This window comes from Syngnathoides biaculeatus, chromosome 2 (genome assembly GCF_019802595.1).
Source record: "Syngnathoides biaculeatus isolate LvHL_M chromosome 2, ASM1980259v1, whole genome shotgun sequence".
In the NCBI taxonomy this organism is placed as follows: domain Eukaryota; kingdom Metazoa; phylum Chordata; class Actinopteri; order Syngnathiformes; family Syngnathidae; genus Syngnathoides; species Syngnathoides biaculeatus.
The window spans coordinates 21296300-21316321 of NC_084641.1; the positions used below are offsets into that span (position 1 = coordinate 21296300).

A 20022-nucleotide genomic window follows, 5' to 3' on the forward strand; every position below is an offset into this window, starting at 1 on the left:
ATTGTACCAAAGCACATCCAGGAAATTAAAAAGATCTACCTTGAAAATGCTTTGTATTATGTACTCCAATCAGGCTGTCTTCTTCAAGTTTTTTTTTGAAAGAGATGTCACCACTCAAGACATACTTGCAGAAAACACAAAAGCAAAACTTCAATTAAAAGGCTCTACACAGAAAAATCACGAACAAGATTTAGTAAAGTTCCTTCAAGAATAAAGTCCAGCTTACCATTTTGGTGGGTTTTGTTTACATGTTCTGATTTAAAATGTAATGACCCTGTTGCTTTCAATTGGCAGCCACCTTAATTGTTGTTTATTAGGATCCTTTGGCTATTCAATGATTGAGTGATTTGGGCTATTAGAGCTATAGAGCTTGTGCACCTATGTCATAAAATCACGTGACTTTTGTCTTTGACTTTGCCATATTGCAGGTCTAACAAAGCATTGTTCAATGCTAAGTCGGTTGGAGATGACACAAAAATATGTCTTATAGCACAACGCCCAGAGTCTTGTCCGATACCGTTAGACATGTAAAAGCTGAAAATAAACCAAGATACGTGGAAGAATTGAAGAGTTTGTTTTCAAAATGAGACATAGGCATTTTTTTTTTCAGATTTACGAAACTCGCGCCAAAATTATCCAGCTCTGAATGAATAATTTTGGCGCGAGTTTCGTAAGTCTGAAAAAAAATGCCTATGTCTCGTTTTGAAAACAAACTCTTCAATTAGATAAACTCAGCATAGAGGACCCGTATTTAACACCAAAGTCGACGTTTTTCCCGATAAGAAATTGGACTGCTAATTCGCTTCCGCTTGTCTTGGAAAACTGAATATACACATGCATCTGGTGAGTAAGTCGTTGAGATTTACACGGAAAAGTTTGAAAGCGTATAAAAGTCTGGACGCATACAAATACTTCATTGCTGGATCTGTTCTCATCAGGAATAAATCCCACATAGTGAGGGTTTTGACGGCTCGTGAACGCGGAAGCGTTCGGCCATATGTTAACCTTTTTCGGAATTCATGGATCTTTTCAGCTAGTATTCAATACAAATACCAATATTTAAATAAATGAACCCTAGTTTTACACAAACTCGCATTCATTAACTTTGATTAAAAAAAAAGAAGAACAGAGTCGTCTCCACAGAACGTACATGGAAGCGATTGCGGTCACACTTACCCTCCGTAAACCTCTGCGACAGACAGTATTTTTTAATACGCATAGTTCTCAAAGGAGCCAACTTTGCATACTACAAATACTTTTTGGTAATTTGAGATTGAGAAGAATAATTCCAACCTGAAGGTGACACGGTCGCTACACAGGCGTGTGTGTATTTTGGTTGGGCACCATCTATCATGTTTAATGGCCGAAATCCATCGATCTTTTCTTGTCTTTCCAGCTGGTATTCCATAGAATGATTTCTTTGAATATCTGTCTCGTCTGTTGTGACAACAAATAGCACAACAGGTCTCGGGTGTTGTAAATATTCTCCTCCGGTTCAAAGTCTATGTTTGACCGGCAATATGGCACCGTGAAAATGGTGACGTCACGTGCACGAGCTCTATACTGGTTCTGTGTAGCAAATTGTTGCCACCGGGGCAGTTGCGGGCCCAAACCCCCTCAATCCTTCCCTCGGAGGTGGTGGTCAACTAACAGACCTGGATTTAGTGCTGCTTACAATGTTTTAAGAAGTAAATTTAGGCTAAGACTTAGAAAGAAAACAATAGACAAGAGCTAGAGCTGAACACTGGATGTTTATTCTGGTTCTCGTCTTAGCATCTCATTTTACACCGTTTTCTCCAATTTTTGAGTTATAATTGTGCCTCAGTTTTTTTCAAATGTGTTTTTTCAATATAGTTAATTCATGCAGTATAATCATATACAGTATCTATTTGGCTTTTAATGTTGTCTGGTGTTCTTCCCTCAAAAGATACAATTCAGGACTTACTTTCTAATAGTGTCTTATTGGCTCCAAGGGTCACTTTCAGCCATAGTTCATAATAATTAATTATATTATTTATTGTTCACAAGATTATTCTTCCACACTGTCACCTTAAGGTGATATAACTTCTGTATGTAAGAATTGATATCTTTAATTAGCAAATTAAGTTGTATTTGAGCTAGTAAAACAACCTTGTAAGAATACCTTTCCAGAAAAAAACGACAGCTAGCTTGAATTTGCAAATGGCACTTTGTTCAACCTGGTATAATCCCTTATATTGCTGTCATATATCATTGCAATTGCTATATTATTAGGTTGAAATCGATTAAAATGATACCAAACTCGGTGGCGAGTGCCACACAACATGAGAAACCTGATCAACCCAAGCAATCATACACTTCTGCTTTGCACTCCGACATAAAAGTGGTAGCTATTCACAATGAAATTATCTACAATCGCTAATTTAATACAGTATAGTGAATATTCACTAATTTATTAGGTTGTTATTGATTAAAATGGTAAAGACGGGGAAAACTACAGGAACAGTTGAAAACAGTTTTAACATAAAAACGATATGGCTTGTATGGGTTGATGTCCCAAAAGTATCACCAATCACCAGCAACATTTATGTGGATATCTCTACACAACCTCTGAAAATATTGTCATGATAGGCCCAATACTTTTTAAATTTATGGATGTTGAGCAGTTTTCTCTCCCAAGATGCTTACTAGAGAAAAAGCTTTAGTCTTGCTTAATGAGGAACACGCTTAATGACCATAGAATCCAACATACTTGGGCTTGTTTTCTGATATTTTGAAGGTTGAAGGTTGAAGCAGTGGGGGTTTTCCTCACTGCGTTGCTAAATCCCAGTGCGTGCGATTAATTAATCAATTTGCATGTACTCCTCCATAAATGTGCAAAATAAACTCTGCTTCAGTCCATTCCAACTTCTGAACCTCTCACAGTGTACAATCTGGATTGTGCCCCATTCGAAGATGAGCTTTTGTCAGTGTGTGCGATCAAATTAGCATCTTTTTTTTTTTCATTTCCACACTTTTTGTGACATTCTTTCACTTGTAGGCCAATGACAGATTTACTGATACTTTTGTTGCCCTCTCTACACTTTAAACGACGTTTACAAACACTCAAAATGCTCCAGTCTACATTTGTCACGGAACACTAGCAAAACTAAATGTATGATCTTTAATGCCAAACTCCCACAAATTGGGCACCCCAGCAATATTTAGTTTCTTAATGGCTCTGCTATTTCATTGATCACTAGTTACAAACACCTTGGAGTCTGGGTTGACGCTTCATTGACATTTAAAACACACGTTGACACTCTTCTGTCGAAATGTAAGAGCGATTAGGCGTCTTCTGCTGAAGTAAGACCCTCATTAACACACTTCTCGTTAAATTGACATCTTAGATATGTACAAAACTCTATAGATCAGCTTCAAAAGCTCTCCTCCTCAAGCTAGACATCCGCTGCCATCCGCTTTGGAATTGGTGCGCTCTTTAGCACTCATCACTGTAAATTATACTCGTTAGTTAGTTAGTTAGTTAGTTAGTTAGTTAGTTAGTAGTTAGTTAGTTAGTTAGTTAGTAAACCACTTTCTACACTCACACAGACAGGTTAACTGGTCTATGTTTATATATAGAATCACTGATGGTGTAGTGGTACACACACCTGCCTTTGGTGCAGGCAGCGTGGGCTCGATACCCGCTCAGCGATGGTGTCGATATCTGCCTTGTGACTGATTGGCGACCAGCTCAGGGTGTTGTCCGCCTTTGGCCCGAAGCTAGCCGAAATAGGCTCCAGCTTTCCCGCTACCCTTGTGAGGATAAGCGGCTTGGAAAATGACATCCTCACGAGGGTCTCAGAGGAGTGCTCAAGTTTCTCACTTCCCGCCCACATTCCCACATCAATTTCAAAGGGTTCCCGAGGCGTTCCAAGACCAGCCGGGAAACAGTTTTTCCAGCATGTCCTGGGTTGTCCCAGGGGTCTCCTCCAGGTGGGAGGAAAAAAACATCTCTGAGAAATTCTCCTGCTCATTATTGTGGCATTTAACAAAATAAAATAAATTTGGTGAACATGACTGACCTGAAATAGGAGAGGTTTAGTCTTATTTGACTTGATACAGTGAGACATAGAATAAATATGTGAATCAATTGGAACCAATTGCATATCCAGCTGTCCATTTTCTTAGCTGCTTATCCTCACAAAGGTCGCAGGGAGTGCTGGAGCCTATCCCAGCTGTCAAATACAGGAGGCGGGGTACACCCTGAACTGGTTGCCAGCCAATCGCAGGGGACATCGAGACAAACAGACGCACTCACAGTCACACCTAGGGGCAATTTAGAGTGTCCAATTAATGTTGCATGTTTATGGACTGCGGGAGGAAACCGGAGTGCCCAGAGGAAACCCACGCAGGACACGGGGAGAACATGCTAACTCCACACAGGCGGGTCCGGGATTGAACCTGGGACCTCAGAACTGTGAGGCCAACGCTTTACCAGCTGAGCCAACATGCATTTTTTTTTCTTGACAATTGTGCAAATGCTATAGATGTATCCCTCTTGCAATGACACCAGTTTGAACAACTAATAGAGCAACAACCCAGTGCAATGACAATTTTACAGGCAGAGTGAGTTTGATACACATGCTACGTGATCAAGCCACCTGTTTTTAGCCTGATTTCAACCTTTTATTCACCATATGCCACAGAATGTATTGTATTATGCGACTATGATACTATACCATTTTGTATAGTTTATCTATCCAATTGCATTTGTTTTTATTTTCTTCCACAGGCTGCTGTCTACAAAGAAAAAGATAGCTTGTTTCTCTAAATTCAGAAAACTGAATTAGAAATTGAGTTTTGCGCTATTCTGTAAGACAGCTCAAACGTGCCGTGTCTCATATGTCACTCATATGCTCCGCAGCTATAAAATAAAGTGGGAACTGGGTGCTCGGGACTGGCAAGATAACCAAACTGAGGCTAATAAATCAGAGCTACATATTCCGTATATGATTGACAAGCCAACATCGAGCAAATGGATATTTGTTTTGTGGCAATGTATACCAGCATTTAGAGACGCTTCTGTCATAAAGGAATGTGCCAATTCGATTGCCTCGACGTTACTCATCGGTAAACAAATCGAGTTTGTACTTAACGTGCAGCTATTGTTCTGATTTACTTGAAAGTTTGGCTTAATTTGCCCATTAAGTAGTGATGGGCAATACTAGACAATTTTGATTCGACAATACCAAATTGAGGCAATTTTCCCCCCGAATACCAATACAGAAACTGGTACTTGTTGTTATTATTATTTTTCTAGATGTGTTATGAGGACAGTCAATACCCAAATGATACTCGTGAGACTATCTATATACCAATCCCACAGAATTGATATATGGTTTTTTTTTTTATACTAAGGTTGATGTTCTGTTTCCCTTTAGTAGGATCAAAATATTTACATTAATTGTGCAGGCAGATCCTAACTTTTTCATGGCAAACAAAACACTATCAGCAAAACCATAAATAAATCCAACTCTTTTATGTGTGAGCATCTTTCATGGGCTTGGAATTTTCATTCAGTGTTTGCTATATGAGAAAAATCAAGAGAAATCCTTGCAGGCTCCAAAGTGGGCAGAAGAGGAGAAACAAGAACTACACAAAGTGGTGAAGCACAATGCTGTGGCAGAGGTGAGAACAAGCTACTTATATTGTTCTCATTTATCAGAATCAAAGTAGATTTGTGATTATTGGATCCTCGCAGACTTCAGAGAATCGGCTTTTGGGAGTGGGAGCCCCACACAGGTCTTAAGTGGCCTCTGAATTGAAAAACCTAATGTGTTGGAAGTGGACTCAAACGTGAACGGGGTCAATAAATCCTTCTGTCAAAGCCCTTAAGCAGCAGGGAAAACAAAAGCAAAAATGAGGCCATTTTTATAGCTTGGTACATCTTAATGGACATTAAATCATGTCAAATTGCGAAATGTTTTGCAGAACAGTAGAGACCAGGGAGCAACCAAATCCATCTCACAGCTGAAAGGATGCAAAGGTAATTATTTAGTCTCATGTCAACACAGCCAACCAACCAATATTAAGCCACTGGTAGTGAAAGGCTATCAGGCATTGAGAAAAAATCGAGGAGGGACAGAGGGACTCAAGGAAATTGAATGTTGATGCTGGGCACATGTGTTTTTAACACTAAATTGAATATTCCTTGACTGCACTGTGGAGGGGCGGAACGGTGGTGCAGGTGTATAGTATTGTCCTCACAGTTCGGAGGACACGGGTTCAATCCCGGTCCTCCCTGTGTGGAGTTTGAATGTTTTCCCCGTGCCTGCGTGGGTTTTATTTGGGCACTCCGTTTTCCTCCCACATCCCAAAAAGATGCAACATTAATTGGCAACTCTAAATTGTCCCTAGGTGTGATTGTGAGTCCGGCTGTTGTCTGTCTCCATGTGCCCTGCGATTGGCTGGCAACCAGTTCAGGGTGTACCCTGCCTCCTCCCCGTTGACAGTTGGGATAGGCTCCAGCACTCCCCGCGACCCTCGTGAAGATAAGCGGAAAAGAAAATGGATGAATGGATGGATGCACTGCGGAGGGGCGGCACGGTGCTGCAGCTGTAAATAAAGCATTGGCCTCACAGTTCTGAGGACCCAGGTTCAATCCCGGTCCTCCCTGTGTGGAGTTAGTATGTTCTCCCCGTGCCTGCATGTGTTTTCTCGGGTAGTTCGGTTTCCTCCCACATCCCCAAAACATGCATTCATTGGAGACTTTAACCTTCTATATGGATGCACTGTGGAAGTCCAGGTCTTCTCATTATACGTGATGACACACATTCACACCGATGGGCAATTTAGAGTCCTCAATTAGCCTGTCCTGCATGTTTTGGGGATCTGGGTGGAAAACCGGAGTGCTCAGAGAAAACCCAGGCAGGTATAACCAGGTCAATCTGTGCGGTTAATAAAGTTTACATGTAATTACACAAAATCTGTTACTGCCTAAAGAGAAAAGGCCTCCCAATCCAGTGTAAACTGTATATCTGTGTCTTGGTACTCCTCATCTGTAATTTCTTCTTTGGTACTCCCAACTATAAATTGTACAATCTTCTTTCTAAAAAATGTATTTTTAACATCTGAAGATCATTGTTTTGATACTCTGACAAGACAAACTGACTGCTAGGTTGCCGACGATATAATCATCTGCTTTTTCTTTGTGTCGGGGCTCCAGTGGACAGCCCAATTTATACTGAAGTTTTCCTGTTTATTTTATCAGAATAAAAGGAGATCGTCGAAAAAAAAAAAGTTCCCCGTGTCACAGCATTATTCAAACTGAAACAGCGCAGATCACCGGTCACACAGGCGTAGAAAGAAAATACAAACAGCACACGGGCGGGGCCGGGTTTTGAAACCTCGAGCCTCAGAACTGTGAGGCAGATGTGCTGGGCGGTCGTCCATTGTGCTGCAGACTTCCTTTCAGTCAATTTCTGACAAATAAACAAAGTATATACACCGTGTACCTTTTTTTTTTCTCCCACAGGCCGTCGTCACAGATTGTGTACTGTACAGTAGAACGACGATTGTCTTCCCATGACCATAATGAGCCAATCAAACAATTTGTTTATTGCAAGAGATTTACTGGATTAGTAAAACATTTAGCTTGTTCAAAAGTGCACAAAGTAGACTGAAATTTCTTCATTCTTCCAGAAGCCAGTAAAATCATTATGTCTCCTACTATGTTGTGAGACTGTGGCTTTTATTACATAAAACGCTGGAACAAGAGAAACATGAATCTTTTGACCCAACAGTCTACTTTCACACTGCAGTTTAGGATGCCCAATGCAGATTTTTTTTTTTTGTTGCATTCCATATTGATATGCAATCGTTAACAACACGAACACAAATTGGATGTGTACGGAGGGGAATTGAAGATTTTTATTATCCTGATTCGATTTTCAACACTGCTTAACAATTAGATTCTTTGTCGATTCTCAATTAGTAGTTTGGGGAAAACCTTCATCTGGGTGACTTTAAATTGCTAAAAAAATTGTTAATTTAATAAAATAAAAACATGCTCACAGGATACTGTTTTATATAGCACTCATACAAGCATAAATTTGCCTCTACCGAGTGCTTCCTGGAAGAATTTTGACAGAGCAGTGCAAAGAATAATCAGGAGAGCTGTCCAAGAGCCAAATACCACCTGTGGAGAGCTTAAAAAAGATCTGGAATTAGCAGGTACTGATGTCACAAGGAAAAGGAGTCATGTACTCCATCGCCATGGCATGTATGCATGGGAACAATGCAAGTCCCCATTGGTGAAAAAACAAAAGCAAACCGACAACTGTTCTACAACTCAAAGACCGGGGTTCAAATCCCATCCCCACCTGTGTGGAGTTTGCAACGTTCTCCCCGTGACGGCGTGGGTTTTCTCCCACATCCCAAAAACATGCATTCATTGGAGACTCTAACCTTCTCACCCTTGTGAGGATAAGTGGCTCAGAAAATGGATGGATGGGTGTTCTACAACTTTAATCTGCTCTACGTTTTGCTTCTTAATGTCTTCAAGTGTTTGCAAGACTTGATGCATAACGGGGGGTGGGGGGGGGGGGTGGATCTCTCCAAATGCATTCTCTTCACCTCTAACAGTCTCTCAGCAGCAAGTCAATTACTCTGGGCACTAATGGGGTTTGAACGAGCCGTAGATAACACACACTTAAATTTGTAGCCTCAAAGCTTGTGTCACTAGGTGTGTGTGTGTGTTTGTCATATATATATGTGTTACATCATGCACAGGTGCTTATTATGACTCTGAACAGTTGGAGCCTTGGCCATCTTGACTAGTCTATCTTTCGAAATCTATTAGATTCACGCTTACGTGATGTGATCCAAGAAGTGTTAAAAAAAATGAGAAGTTGAAAAATTGGGGCTGGCATTTTACCATGGATACAGTACCAGGAAGAAGAAAAACTAGGAATCTTGCTCAGGTATAAAATGAGAATCTTGAAAAATGTTACATTAATAAAAAAAAAGATACATTTTGAAGAACAAGAACTTTTTTGTAAACTACTCTAAACTGAACCATAATTAGTCGGAAGTCACTGATGGTGTAGTGGTACACTCTCCTGACTTTGGCAGGGGAAGCACGAGTTCGGTTTCCAGTCAGTGAGGGTGTGAATGTGAGGGTGAATTGTTGTCCGTGTCTATATGTGGCCTACGACTGGCAGGCGACCTGTTCAGGGTGTAGTCTGCCTTTCGCTTAAAGTCAAGTGGGATTGGATCTAGCGTGAGGATAGGCAGTGTTGAAAATCGAAAAGGATCTGTACTTCAGACCTCCTCTTTGCCAGATTTGAGATACAATAGCATTGCCTGATACTGTGTTTGTTATCTGACCTCTTTGCAAAGATAATCCACGTCATTATTCTTTATTTTTTTGACCAAGTATTTTTATGGAACACCAGCCTTGGGCTTTTAGCATCAATTTATACCCTGAGAGGGCAGCTACTGATATTTCATGGATGTTGTCTCGGTGTAGAGTGTTTTACAGGGATCGGGCAGACAGGAATCTGATCCATCATGGCAGACCCACCTCTGAGTCATTGTCAGGATGTTTGTTTTCCTGAGAAGTCTTTGCAGATACTAATGGCTGACTACAAGAGCTTTGTCATCTGAATGCTGCTAACCTGATGCTTTGAACTCGTTTTAAATTGTCAAATCTCTCGTCATAAATTGTACCGCTGGTTTCAAGGTTTACTATTCACATGTTTTTTTTACGATGTGGTAGGAACCAGGCAATTTCATCTCCTCTCTTCCAGGAAGGTACAGTCAAGTGAACCGCAACCAAATCTCAAACATGTTGTGCTTCATGTAAGATATTTAGATAACAATTTATTTCCTTTTATAATCTTGATTTCAAAGGTGGTGGGGGGGTTGTGTCATTTTTAGAGACAATATACTAAGCCACCAACTGTCAATTGGGGCTTTCCCATTATTTGAATATGTGTCATTAAAAATGGAACTAAAACCATCTCCCTTCCTTTACACTACAATTTACAAGCCACCACAGAATTGTTTTATTGATGATTTTTATGGAATTACTTCCCGTTGTATGGAAAAAAAATCAACTGTTTGGTTATCACAGGTGACCTTAGTGTGCATGTGGATGAAGCCAATGAGAGGCAAGTTAAGGAATTCAGTGATGTCACTGAAACCTTTGGTCTCATACTGACTTGGGGCATGACTTGGGCGACCCACTGTAGACAGGGTACTCTAGATTTGCCACGTACTAAAGGTATTACTTTTTTCAAATGTCAATACTACTGATGTTGTGCTGTTTGGTTATTTTTCTGTTTTCTTTGACCTGTCTGTTCCACGCAAACCAGTGTTTGGGACAGCAGTTATTGAAGCAAGATTCATTATTTATAAAACAGGAGCAGAATTTCACAGATGCAAGCTATTGGATTTGAAATGACTCCATGTTCTAATGTAGATGATTTGAAGAAGACTTATACACTGCGTAATTCAAATGTTTTTTTATATCATTGCTCCTGTCAAAGTGAGGATGGTTACAAACAGACAAAAACTGTAAGACTCGGTCACGGCACAGAAAAGTGAGTACTGGAGAGCTGAGCAGAAATAGCACGAGTCAAATTCCCCAGTTGATTAGGAGGTTTGCTAATAAAGCTTATGTGGTCAACCAGACTTGGTGTAGACCAAGTGAGATATATTTTTTCTGAAATCATCATAAGATGCGGCAACAACTCTTGTGTCTCGTTTGTCTAAACACAAACTGTGGTCAAATGGTTGTTCAATTATTTTAACTTCTTCTTCTTTTAGCTTGTCCCGTTAGAGGTCGCCACAGCGCGTCATCTTAGATGAACGCACAGTTTTACACCGGATGCCCTTCCTGACGCAAGCCCTCTGCATTTAGCCGGGGAGAGAAGCTGACAGCACCTGGTATTCCCAGGCGATCTCCCATCCAAGTACTAACCAGGGCAAACCCGCTCAGCTTCCGAGATCTGACGTACCGGGCGTTCTCCGGGTACAATGGCCGTAAGCTTCACTTATTTGAACGTTACGTCGATTAATATGGTAATAATATTTTGTATTGTATGTTTTGATTCAAACCTATGTTAAAAATATTTTGCTTTATTAAGTTCAATAAATATTTACCTGTTTCGGTCCTCACTCTGTGAGTGTGCTTTGAATTTTGGCCTCTAGTGAAACATGGATCTTTAATAATAGCTGAAAGAGTTATGTTTGTGTTATAGACAAATGTGAAGCTTAAGGGGTACAAGTTGCTGGTTTGGTTTCACAATCAGATTGAGTTAACAAGTACTGTGATGGAGGGCATAGCCAAACGTTGACCAGGATTGGTCCGCGGCAATGCATAAAGGGATGGGAATCTTCCTTACTCCAGAATATGCCTTCCAAGGAAGAAGTAACAACTGGCTCTCGCCTTGTCATCACTTATGTTTTCTAGGTGAGGTGGTTGTGTGAAACACTGTCCAAAACTGTTATCCTTGAAGGATACGTTTGTGTGCTGTATTGATGAATGGCCGATGTACACCCGAGGAGCGGACAATACACAGCAACGGTGCTCGGTGGATGGAGCAAGTGTGGGTGTGGTGATGTGAGACGTTCATATGACTTTTTGTTCTCTGTTATGTAAGTTTATAGTACAGTATAACGTTCAGTGCTCAGCAGTAGTTAATGACTGTAAAATAGGAGTAATAAAATAAACTCCTCAGTTTAAAAGCAGAGGAATCCAATGTAGAATTGAGATGTCTTTAAAAGAGAGAACTTTCGCTTTGTGACAACATTGCTGATTTGTCAGTGACATGAGTCATTCTTTGAAGTCCTTGATTGTGTATCTGCAAAACTGGATATGTACTATACGGCTGTGATTGACTGGAAAGCACAATTGTTAGGGATGGGAAGTTGATTGTAAGAAGAACATAATGACAGCAATGTGATGTTTTGTTTGAAATTGTACAAAAGTACTTATAATAATAACGAATATGCTTTCCAGGGAAGAAGTAACAACTGGCTCTCTCCTCATTACTTCTGCTTTGCAGGGTTCCAAGAGGAGAGGTAGGAGAGGTCAGTTCAAAGCAACAACAACAAAAAAAAATATTCAACTTTGTGACGCCGGCCTCAAAACTTAAGGCCCGTAACATGTTCAACTCCAGAGGTTCTACTGTATGATATGAATGCTTGTAACGGAACAAGGGGTCTGTCATTCAATATATCTTATGTATCAACTCCATAAAGCCATAAAGGTGAGAGTGCTGATCAATAAGAATGGCAAGAGTGGGATTTATAGAAGGCAAAAGGTTAGAAACCCGAAAGCAGTTCAACCACAAATGGGTGGGTGGTAGATGTTTCTGATGAACAACAAACAGAAGGTTGAAGTACACAAACAATATGGACCCAGCTCAGAGGAGGGACCTTGGAATGTTTTGAAGGATAAAATATTCTGTTTGGATTTGTAGTTATTTTCCAATTGAATTCACAGTCAAGACCTCACTGGGTTTTCTGTGTTTTGAAATATTCAGAGAGGAAATGTTACAAAGAAGATGAGCGGTGGTCAGTCGATCGAGTAGAACCTATCCATTAATTCCTTATTCTAGGTCCTTACTGATTTTCAAAAAGCAACGTGGGTGTGCAGATGGAGAGGGAATTCTCGTGTCGGAATGGTCCTTAACACCGGAGATAGCGGAAAACTCTCTGCGTGTTTTAGGACATGTTTCCATGACAACGGTGCTGTGAAAAATTGAAACCTCAGTTTGATGTCTGTTTTATAGCTCCAAGTTGGGGCAACTTCTCCATTTTGAATTACACATGACATTTCCACAATTGCACAATTTTACTAAATGTTAATTTTTTTTTGGCTCAAACAACCACTGCATTCAATAATGGAGAGGGTTATTGTGTTTTATTTTTTCATCCCTAAACTGACATCATCTTGGGAAAAAAAAACACAACAGAAGCCAATCAAAGGTTATGATTAAAAACTATAAAAATAGGAATGTAATTCACACAGATAATGGTTTGTTGAAGGAAGTAATTATTTTCACAAATATTGGTAGTGGGCTCGGGATGTTTTTTCATGGTGATTCATATATTGTCAAATGCTGTGATTTTGAAATTGTGAGGGGTTTCCAAAACACGTTGGGTGACAACAGCTGTGAAAAGAGTTGCCTTTGGCTTGAGGCGGTTTATGGATATTGAAGTATGTCTTATGCCCATATATTGTCATGACTCCATAATTTCCTCATGTCCTCAGTGGGGCTCTGCTCTGTAGCCAGATGTGTCTTTGAGCGCATCTCTGCTAACCTTGATTAACTGCATACTGGACACTGTGTAATAATCCATTGCCAGCTACAACCGGTTGAGACAGTAACCCTTTATCTAAGTGGAAAGCCCCAATATCATGCCACAGGTTTGATACCATGGTCCGCCCTTTTGACAAGATAAAGGACGTGTGCTTTCTCTTTACCATCGCACTTGTGATCTTCTCTCTACAGCCATTGTCTGTAGCTCATAAGTGCCCGGAATATTCTGTAAGTAAATTCTTCGAATAAACTGTTCATCATCTCCAGCATTTATTTGGATAACCAACATTCTCACTATCTGAAATTAAACGAACATGCAGAGGAAAAAAGCGTCCTCCAACAATATCATCAAGTGGAATGTAGCATTGGCGGTCTCTAAGTCAAAAAGGCAGGCACGGAAGGAGTTAGATGAGGCCATGGAGATTGATTTCAGGGAGGGGAAGCACCATCAACAGTGCATATGGTGCAATGGGGCGCTGCTATCCTCAACTCAGGATGTTGTGGTTTTGACGGCGGGGACACTACAAATACTTCCAAAAACCTACCAGCCAAGTCTTATAGGTTTCTATGGGCTCATCGAGACATACACTTCAACTCTCACTGGAACGGTGTGAAGTAGCTGGGATGAGGAATCACTTTCAAATCTGAGAACATGCCCTCACCAGGAATAGGCTTACATTCACTCTCCAGGTCGATTCTGCACCGGTCGAACGTAGCGAACAAGGATTTACCCGTCGATCTGTGTCCTCAATAACTATTGTCTCAAGATGTGGGTAGCGACTAAAAGAGGAAACTCATTGATACATTGCAGTTAGAAGCTCAGTCATCTGTGAGGAGCTCAGCGTAGAGCTTCTTCTCCTTGAGGGGGAGCCTCATGAGGTGGCTTAGACATCTAGTTAGGATGCCTCTAGGATTCCTCCTCGGTGAAGCGTTCGAGCACATACAAGCAAGAGGGGGCCCAGAGGAAAACCCATGGCATGCTTCCGCTTAGCATCAAGTGGGTGTCATAATCCACATAATTGCTCCTCCCATCAGTTAATAATGATAATCGCTAGCTGAGGAGCAACAGCAAATGTACCGCACCAACTTTGAATGATCATATTTATATGTTTGGACCATATGCCGCTGAAACCTTTTTATGATGCAAAAGGCGGGTGGTTGAGAGAGAGCAAGAAGGAGAGAGAGAGAGAGAGAGAGAGAGAGAGAGAGAGAGAGCAAGAGAGAGAGAACGAGAGACAGAAAGAAAGACCGCTGGAGTTGGGAGTGTAGAGCGGATTGATGAGGAGAATACTGCGGTGTCGGAATTATCTGCCTCATACTAGCACTTCTTCAAAAGGCTGTGATAGCTTGTGAAAAACCCAACGGAAGAAATTAAGTTTTTGTTTTTTTGTTTTTAAATTGTAATTTAGCTGCTGTTCAAGGCATTGTTCCTTTCCCGCTGCGTCCCATTTTTGAAAGGTAAATGACAGTAGTGTCAGTATTTAAAATCTCGTTTGCATTCTTATTCAATATTTTGAACATTTTCATTCCAAACTGCTCTGTCTTCAGGGTGCATGAAAGAGGAGGCGAAGCAGGGGGGAAGAGTACAATTTTTTCTTTGACACAGAGGAGATTGAGAGGAATCACTGCATATGGGCTTCGACGTGAAAAGAATCCACTCCTGATGGAGTGCCTGTGAAGAAAAAAGTGACAATCTTTTTTTTTTTTTCTGAACTCTGAACAGACTTTTTGTTCGTTCAAAAAGACCCCAAGACTGTAGGGATTATTCATCATTCAGGTCAAGAGATACATGAAGATTGAGGCTCACTCACCTCACTGATTTGTAAAATGTTTTTGAGAGTCATCTTTAATCTCAACCGTGCATGAAGTCATTCCTCTGGAATTACTCAAACGCAGCCTTCAACATGTATCGTTAGGGAAATTTGGGTTCCTGTCCAAAAGATGGAAAACGTGTCCGCCATCTTCTCGCCGCCGCTGTGCGACGACTCAGTTGACTTCTACACTCTCTCCTCAGGTAACCTCACCAACCTGAACTGCACCCCTCCGTCCGAGTTCTACTTCTATGCTGACCTCTACGTCATCTTGCCCATCATCTACTCGGTCATCTGCGCCGTAGGCCTGACTGGCAACACTGCCGTCATCTACGTGATTCTCAAAGCGCCCAAGATGAAAACAGTCACCAACATGTTCATCCTCAACCTAGCCATCGCCGATGACTTGTTCACGTTGGTCCTCCCCATCAACATTGGCGAGCACCTCCTGCACTCCTGGCCATTTGGAGAGGTTTTGTGCAAAATCATTCTCAGCATCGACCACTATAACATCTTCTCCAGCATCTACTTCCTGACTGTGATGAGCGTGGACCGCTACCTGGTGGTCCTTGCCACAGTGAGGTCCAAGCGCATGCCTTACCGCACCTACCGGGCCGCCAAAATCATCTCTTTGTGCGTGTGGCTTTTAGTCATCCTCATCGTGATGCCATTCAGCATTTTTGCCGGTGTCTACATCGAACCCAACGACGGGAGGAAGAGCTGCGTGCTCAGTTTCCCTGCGCCAGAGAGCTTGTGGTTCAAAGCCAGTCGCATCTACACCCTCTTGCTGGGCTTTGCCATTCCGGTCTCCACCATTTGCATCTTGTACACCATGATGCTCTACAAGCTGAGGAACATGCACCTCAATAGCAACGCCAAGGCGCTGGACAAAGCCAAGAAGAAGGTCACCATCATGGTTTTCATCGTTTTGGCTGTCTGCTTGTTCTGCTGGACACCGTTCCACCTCAGCACCATTGTAGCCCTAACCACCGACCTGAGGACCACACCCTTGCTCATTGGAATCTCCTATTTCATCACCAGTCTTAGCTATGCCAACTCCTGCCTCAACCCATTTCTCTACGCGTTTCTAGATGATAGTTTCAGGAAGGCCTTTAAAAAAATGCTGGAATGTAGACCTGCCTGAATTGACAGGGCTTTATAAAGGTCCACAGAGAGTTTAAACGTGTACATCTGTAAAAACTACACCATTTTGTTAAAAATAAGATAAGTATTTGGTCATTGGCCATAAGGTAACAAAATTATGCCCACCACATTTTGTGCTGATTTATCAAAAGACTTGAATACAATCAGAAGAGTCAACCGATAACATTATCTCTATATTTAAAAATGTGAACATGTGGGTCTTGGTTTTAGTTTGTTGTACAGAAAAATCAACACCAATACGTGTTGTTGTACAGCCATCCATCCATTTCCTTAGCTGGTTATCCCCACAGGGGTCGCGGGGAGTGCTGGAGCCTTTCCCAGCAGTCAACGAGCAGGAGGCTACATCCTGAACGTGTCGCCAGCCAATTGCGGAGCGCATCGAGACAAACAGTCGCACTCACAATCACACCTAGGGGCAATTTAGAGTGTCCAATTAATGTTGCATGTTTTTGGGATGTGGGAGGAAACCGGAACGCCCGGAGAAAACCCACGCAGGTGCGGGGGAGAACATGCCAATTCCACACTGGCGGGTCCGGGATTGAACTTGGGACCTCAGAACTGTGAGGCCAATGCTTTCCAGCTGAGACACCGTGCCATTGTAATTTGGAATGAAAGAGAGTTCATAATTGAAACACATTTTCCACAAAGATGATTTCAGGGTTGTTTGGCTCAAACTGACACAACGTATTCAAATAAAAGTTCACGGATGAGGTCAACCTTATTCCAGCTAAACTTTTGCATAAGATGAATGGTCAGCATGATGACTGACGAATGAAATAATCCTTAATTAATCGCAGGCCACAGATGGAGAAACAACCATTCACTTGCATTCAAAGCTGCAGATAACTTAAAGCCTTCACATATCCTAACATGTTTTTGGAATATCGGCTGTAGGAAAAAAAGAAAAAAATATTGGAAGCACAGGGGGAACACAACATTTTTTTTTCGGGACAGCGCTCAGTTGACCATGAATAATTTGCTCCTAATGAGCAAAGTTCAAAACCCTTGTCTATTCCATGTTTACAAAGAAAATTGCTGGAAGTCAGTGTTAGTGTTTTTAGTGTTGTTGATGCAATGTTGTGTTTTGCAAAAATCGGATGTTTGATGTTGAATTTTTGGCCCGAGGTAATAATACAAGCATGCTTTATGATACTAACGTCTGTGTTTGTAAGCCTTTGTGGCCCCCTGGCAGCCGTAGACGCTCCTTACAACAGACTTTGGGAGTTTTTGTTTTTGCTTTTCCACGAATCACAGTAAAAAGGTTTTCTTTTATACGAACTAAATGCAATACGTGTGAACGCAATGAAATATTAAATATCCTGTGCTTCTTTATTCATCCATAGATGAACCACAGTGACGTTGTGCTCATTCAAATCCCATGCTATTGATTTCGGCTTCACATTTTTTGACTTAAAATAAAAGTTTGTGTGACTGTTAAGTAAAAAAATAATATATGGCAAAGCAAAAACAAAGCAAATTTATATATATATATATATATATATATATATATATATATATATAGTACATTGCATACACAAGGTAACTCAATGTGCTTTACGTGATTAAAAGCATTTAAAACAGGAAAAAATGAAAATGAAGTAAAAAAGAAAATAAAAGTATTAAGTATAAAACATGTATTTAATCACAAGTTGTAATTTTTATCAGAAATCCTCTTGTATATCTTATTGTAAATTTTTATACTTTTTTTTAAATCAACACATTGCTGTTTCTCCTCCGGCAGATGCAACCAGCTCTGCCTAATTTCATATTTGAACACATTTCTCAAGCAAATTGGGGGAAGCCCTATGTTTGAAAGACAGGAATAAACCATAGATGTTTCCTTTGTAGCTGTAGTAAATTTGCACGAACATTACAAAAAGTAGCAAAACATTTGCCTTTTACTTTGCGGCTTTTGATCGAGGCCCTACTTTTTATTTTTTCCCCTACAAATTGTTTTCAGTTGTGAAAAGTGTATGATTACGACAACCTTACTGTTGTATTGTGATAAGCAGGTCCAAAAGTTTACATGTGATCCTTTTTGGGTGTTTCTTCTCTCTCTCTCCTCTTTTTTTTTTAAGTAATTCAACATTTATTCTGAGTATCTTGGCACATACTAATCATTTAAAGCTTCTGTGGTGTTTCAATTGAAAGATTCCAAGCATTCATCCATTTTCCATACCTCTGTTGAACTTTACCAGCCAATTCCAGAGAGGACAAATTAATCAATATTTGTGGACGTTTTTAATTTGATGCCATCATGCGGCCATTTTCCAAGATTCTCCTTTTTCAGGCTTCGTCCTGCAATGGGTATGTCTCCGCTGTGAACATGAATGGAAATATTACTTATATTGATTGTATAGACACAATAAATGTGATTTGGGTCCCAGTGTTGTGTAAGTGCACCTGACTGTTTCATTATTTGATGTGTCATCTGTGTAGCGACCGATACCGACCGTTCCTAATTCGGCCTGCAGTGTATTTATATTGACAGGCAGGACTGGTGCAGACATTGCACGTATGTCATTGTTCGTCATTTGGTGACAAAAAAAAGAAGTCTGTTCCCCAGGGGGATGCTTGGGTCATTCCCAAGGTCATGTTCATCAGCACTGAGCTGCACGGCAGCAGAATGAATTAGTGACCTGCCAGCAAAAGGTCGCAGATTGAATCCCATCGAGCGCCTGCTGCTTCTACTCTTTGTGAATGAATCACACAATAAAAAAAAGTGCTTGCTCTTTGCTTCACTGACTTTGTAACAAATCACAGCCGAATCCACACCTATTGGCAATTTTGTTTTTTAATACACATAACATGTTTTGGGAATGCTGGAGGAAGCTAGAGAATATAGAGAAAACCCACGCAGGGACAGGAGAACATGCAAACGCCACTGTGGAGGGCAGGTTTGAACCCCAACCTAAGAACTGTAAGGCGCGTATGCTACAAGACCATCCATCCATCCATCCATCCATCCATCCATCCATCCATCCATTTTCTTTGCCGCTTATCCTCACAAGGGTCACGGAGAGTGGTGGAGCCTATTTCAGCTGTCAATGGGCAGGAGGCGGGGCACACCCTTAATTGGTTGCCAGCCAATCGCAGGGCACATCGAGACAATAAGCCACACCCACAATGACACCTAGGGGCAATTTAGAGTGTCCAATTATTATTTCATGTTTTGGGGATGTGGGAGGAAAACGGAGTGCCCGGAGAAAACCCACGCAGGCACGGGGAGAGCATCCAAACTCCACACAGGCGGGTCCGGGATTGAACCCGAGACCTCAGAACTGTGAGGCCAACGCTTTCCAGCTGAGATTATGATATCAGCTCAACAAACCAACAAATTCTTTTCTATCGGTTCAAGTAAATGTGGGTGTTACCCTTATTGGTCACTAACAACACTAACTATTTATGTTTCTAAAGAAAATAAAAATGAATCTAATGAAAATGAAACTAGCAACTGCACATGTTTATCAATCTATTTTTTAACAATCGGCAAATTACTACTCGGCTTTAGAATGCCCCTTTTTTGTGGGCAAAATCGATTGACAGTCATAAATCATATTTCGTAGCTGTCGAGTGGAATCCTCTCAATATGGGAGCAATTTAATGTGGCGAAAAGTTGCTAATTTATTTGGGTATAATAGATTAAAATGGCACAAACACAGCAGGCGATTAACACATACTGGCAAAAACTCTTTGGTACCTAAAATAAAGATGATTAGGTCAATTGTTCTGATATTTGGAGAGATGTATGTGGG

The 20022-nt window shown here is 41.0% G+C and overlaps 1 protein-coding gene across 1 annotated transcript; it reads left to right on the top strand.

Moving 5' to 3' along the window:
- The first annotated feature begins 15233 nt into the window (after positions 1–15233).
- On the top strand, positions 15234–16247 carry LOC133495889 (neuropeptides B/W receptor type 2-like). Its single transcript, XM_061810935.1, has one exon. The coding sequence runs from the start codon at positions 15234–15236 to the stop codon at positions 16245–16247; it is 1014 nt and encodes a 337-aa protein (XP_061666919.1).
- Positions 16248–20022: the final 3775 nt, after the last annotated feature.

Coding starts and splice junctions, on each gene's coding strand:
- LOC133495889 (XM_061810935.1), top strand. CDS start 15,234: ATGGAAAACGTGTCCGCCATCTTCTCGCCGCCGCTGTGCGACGACTCA.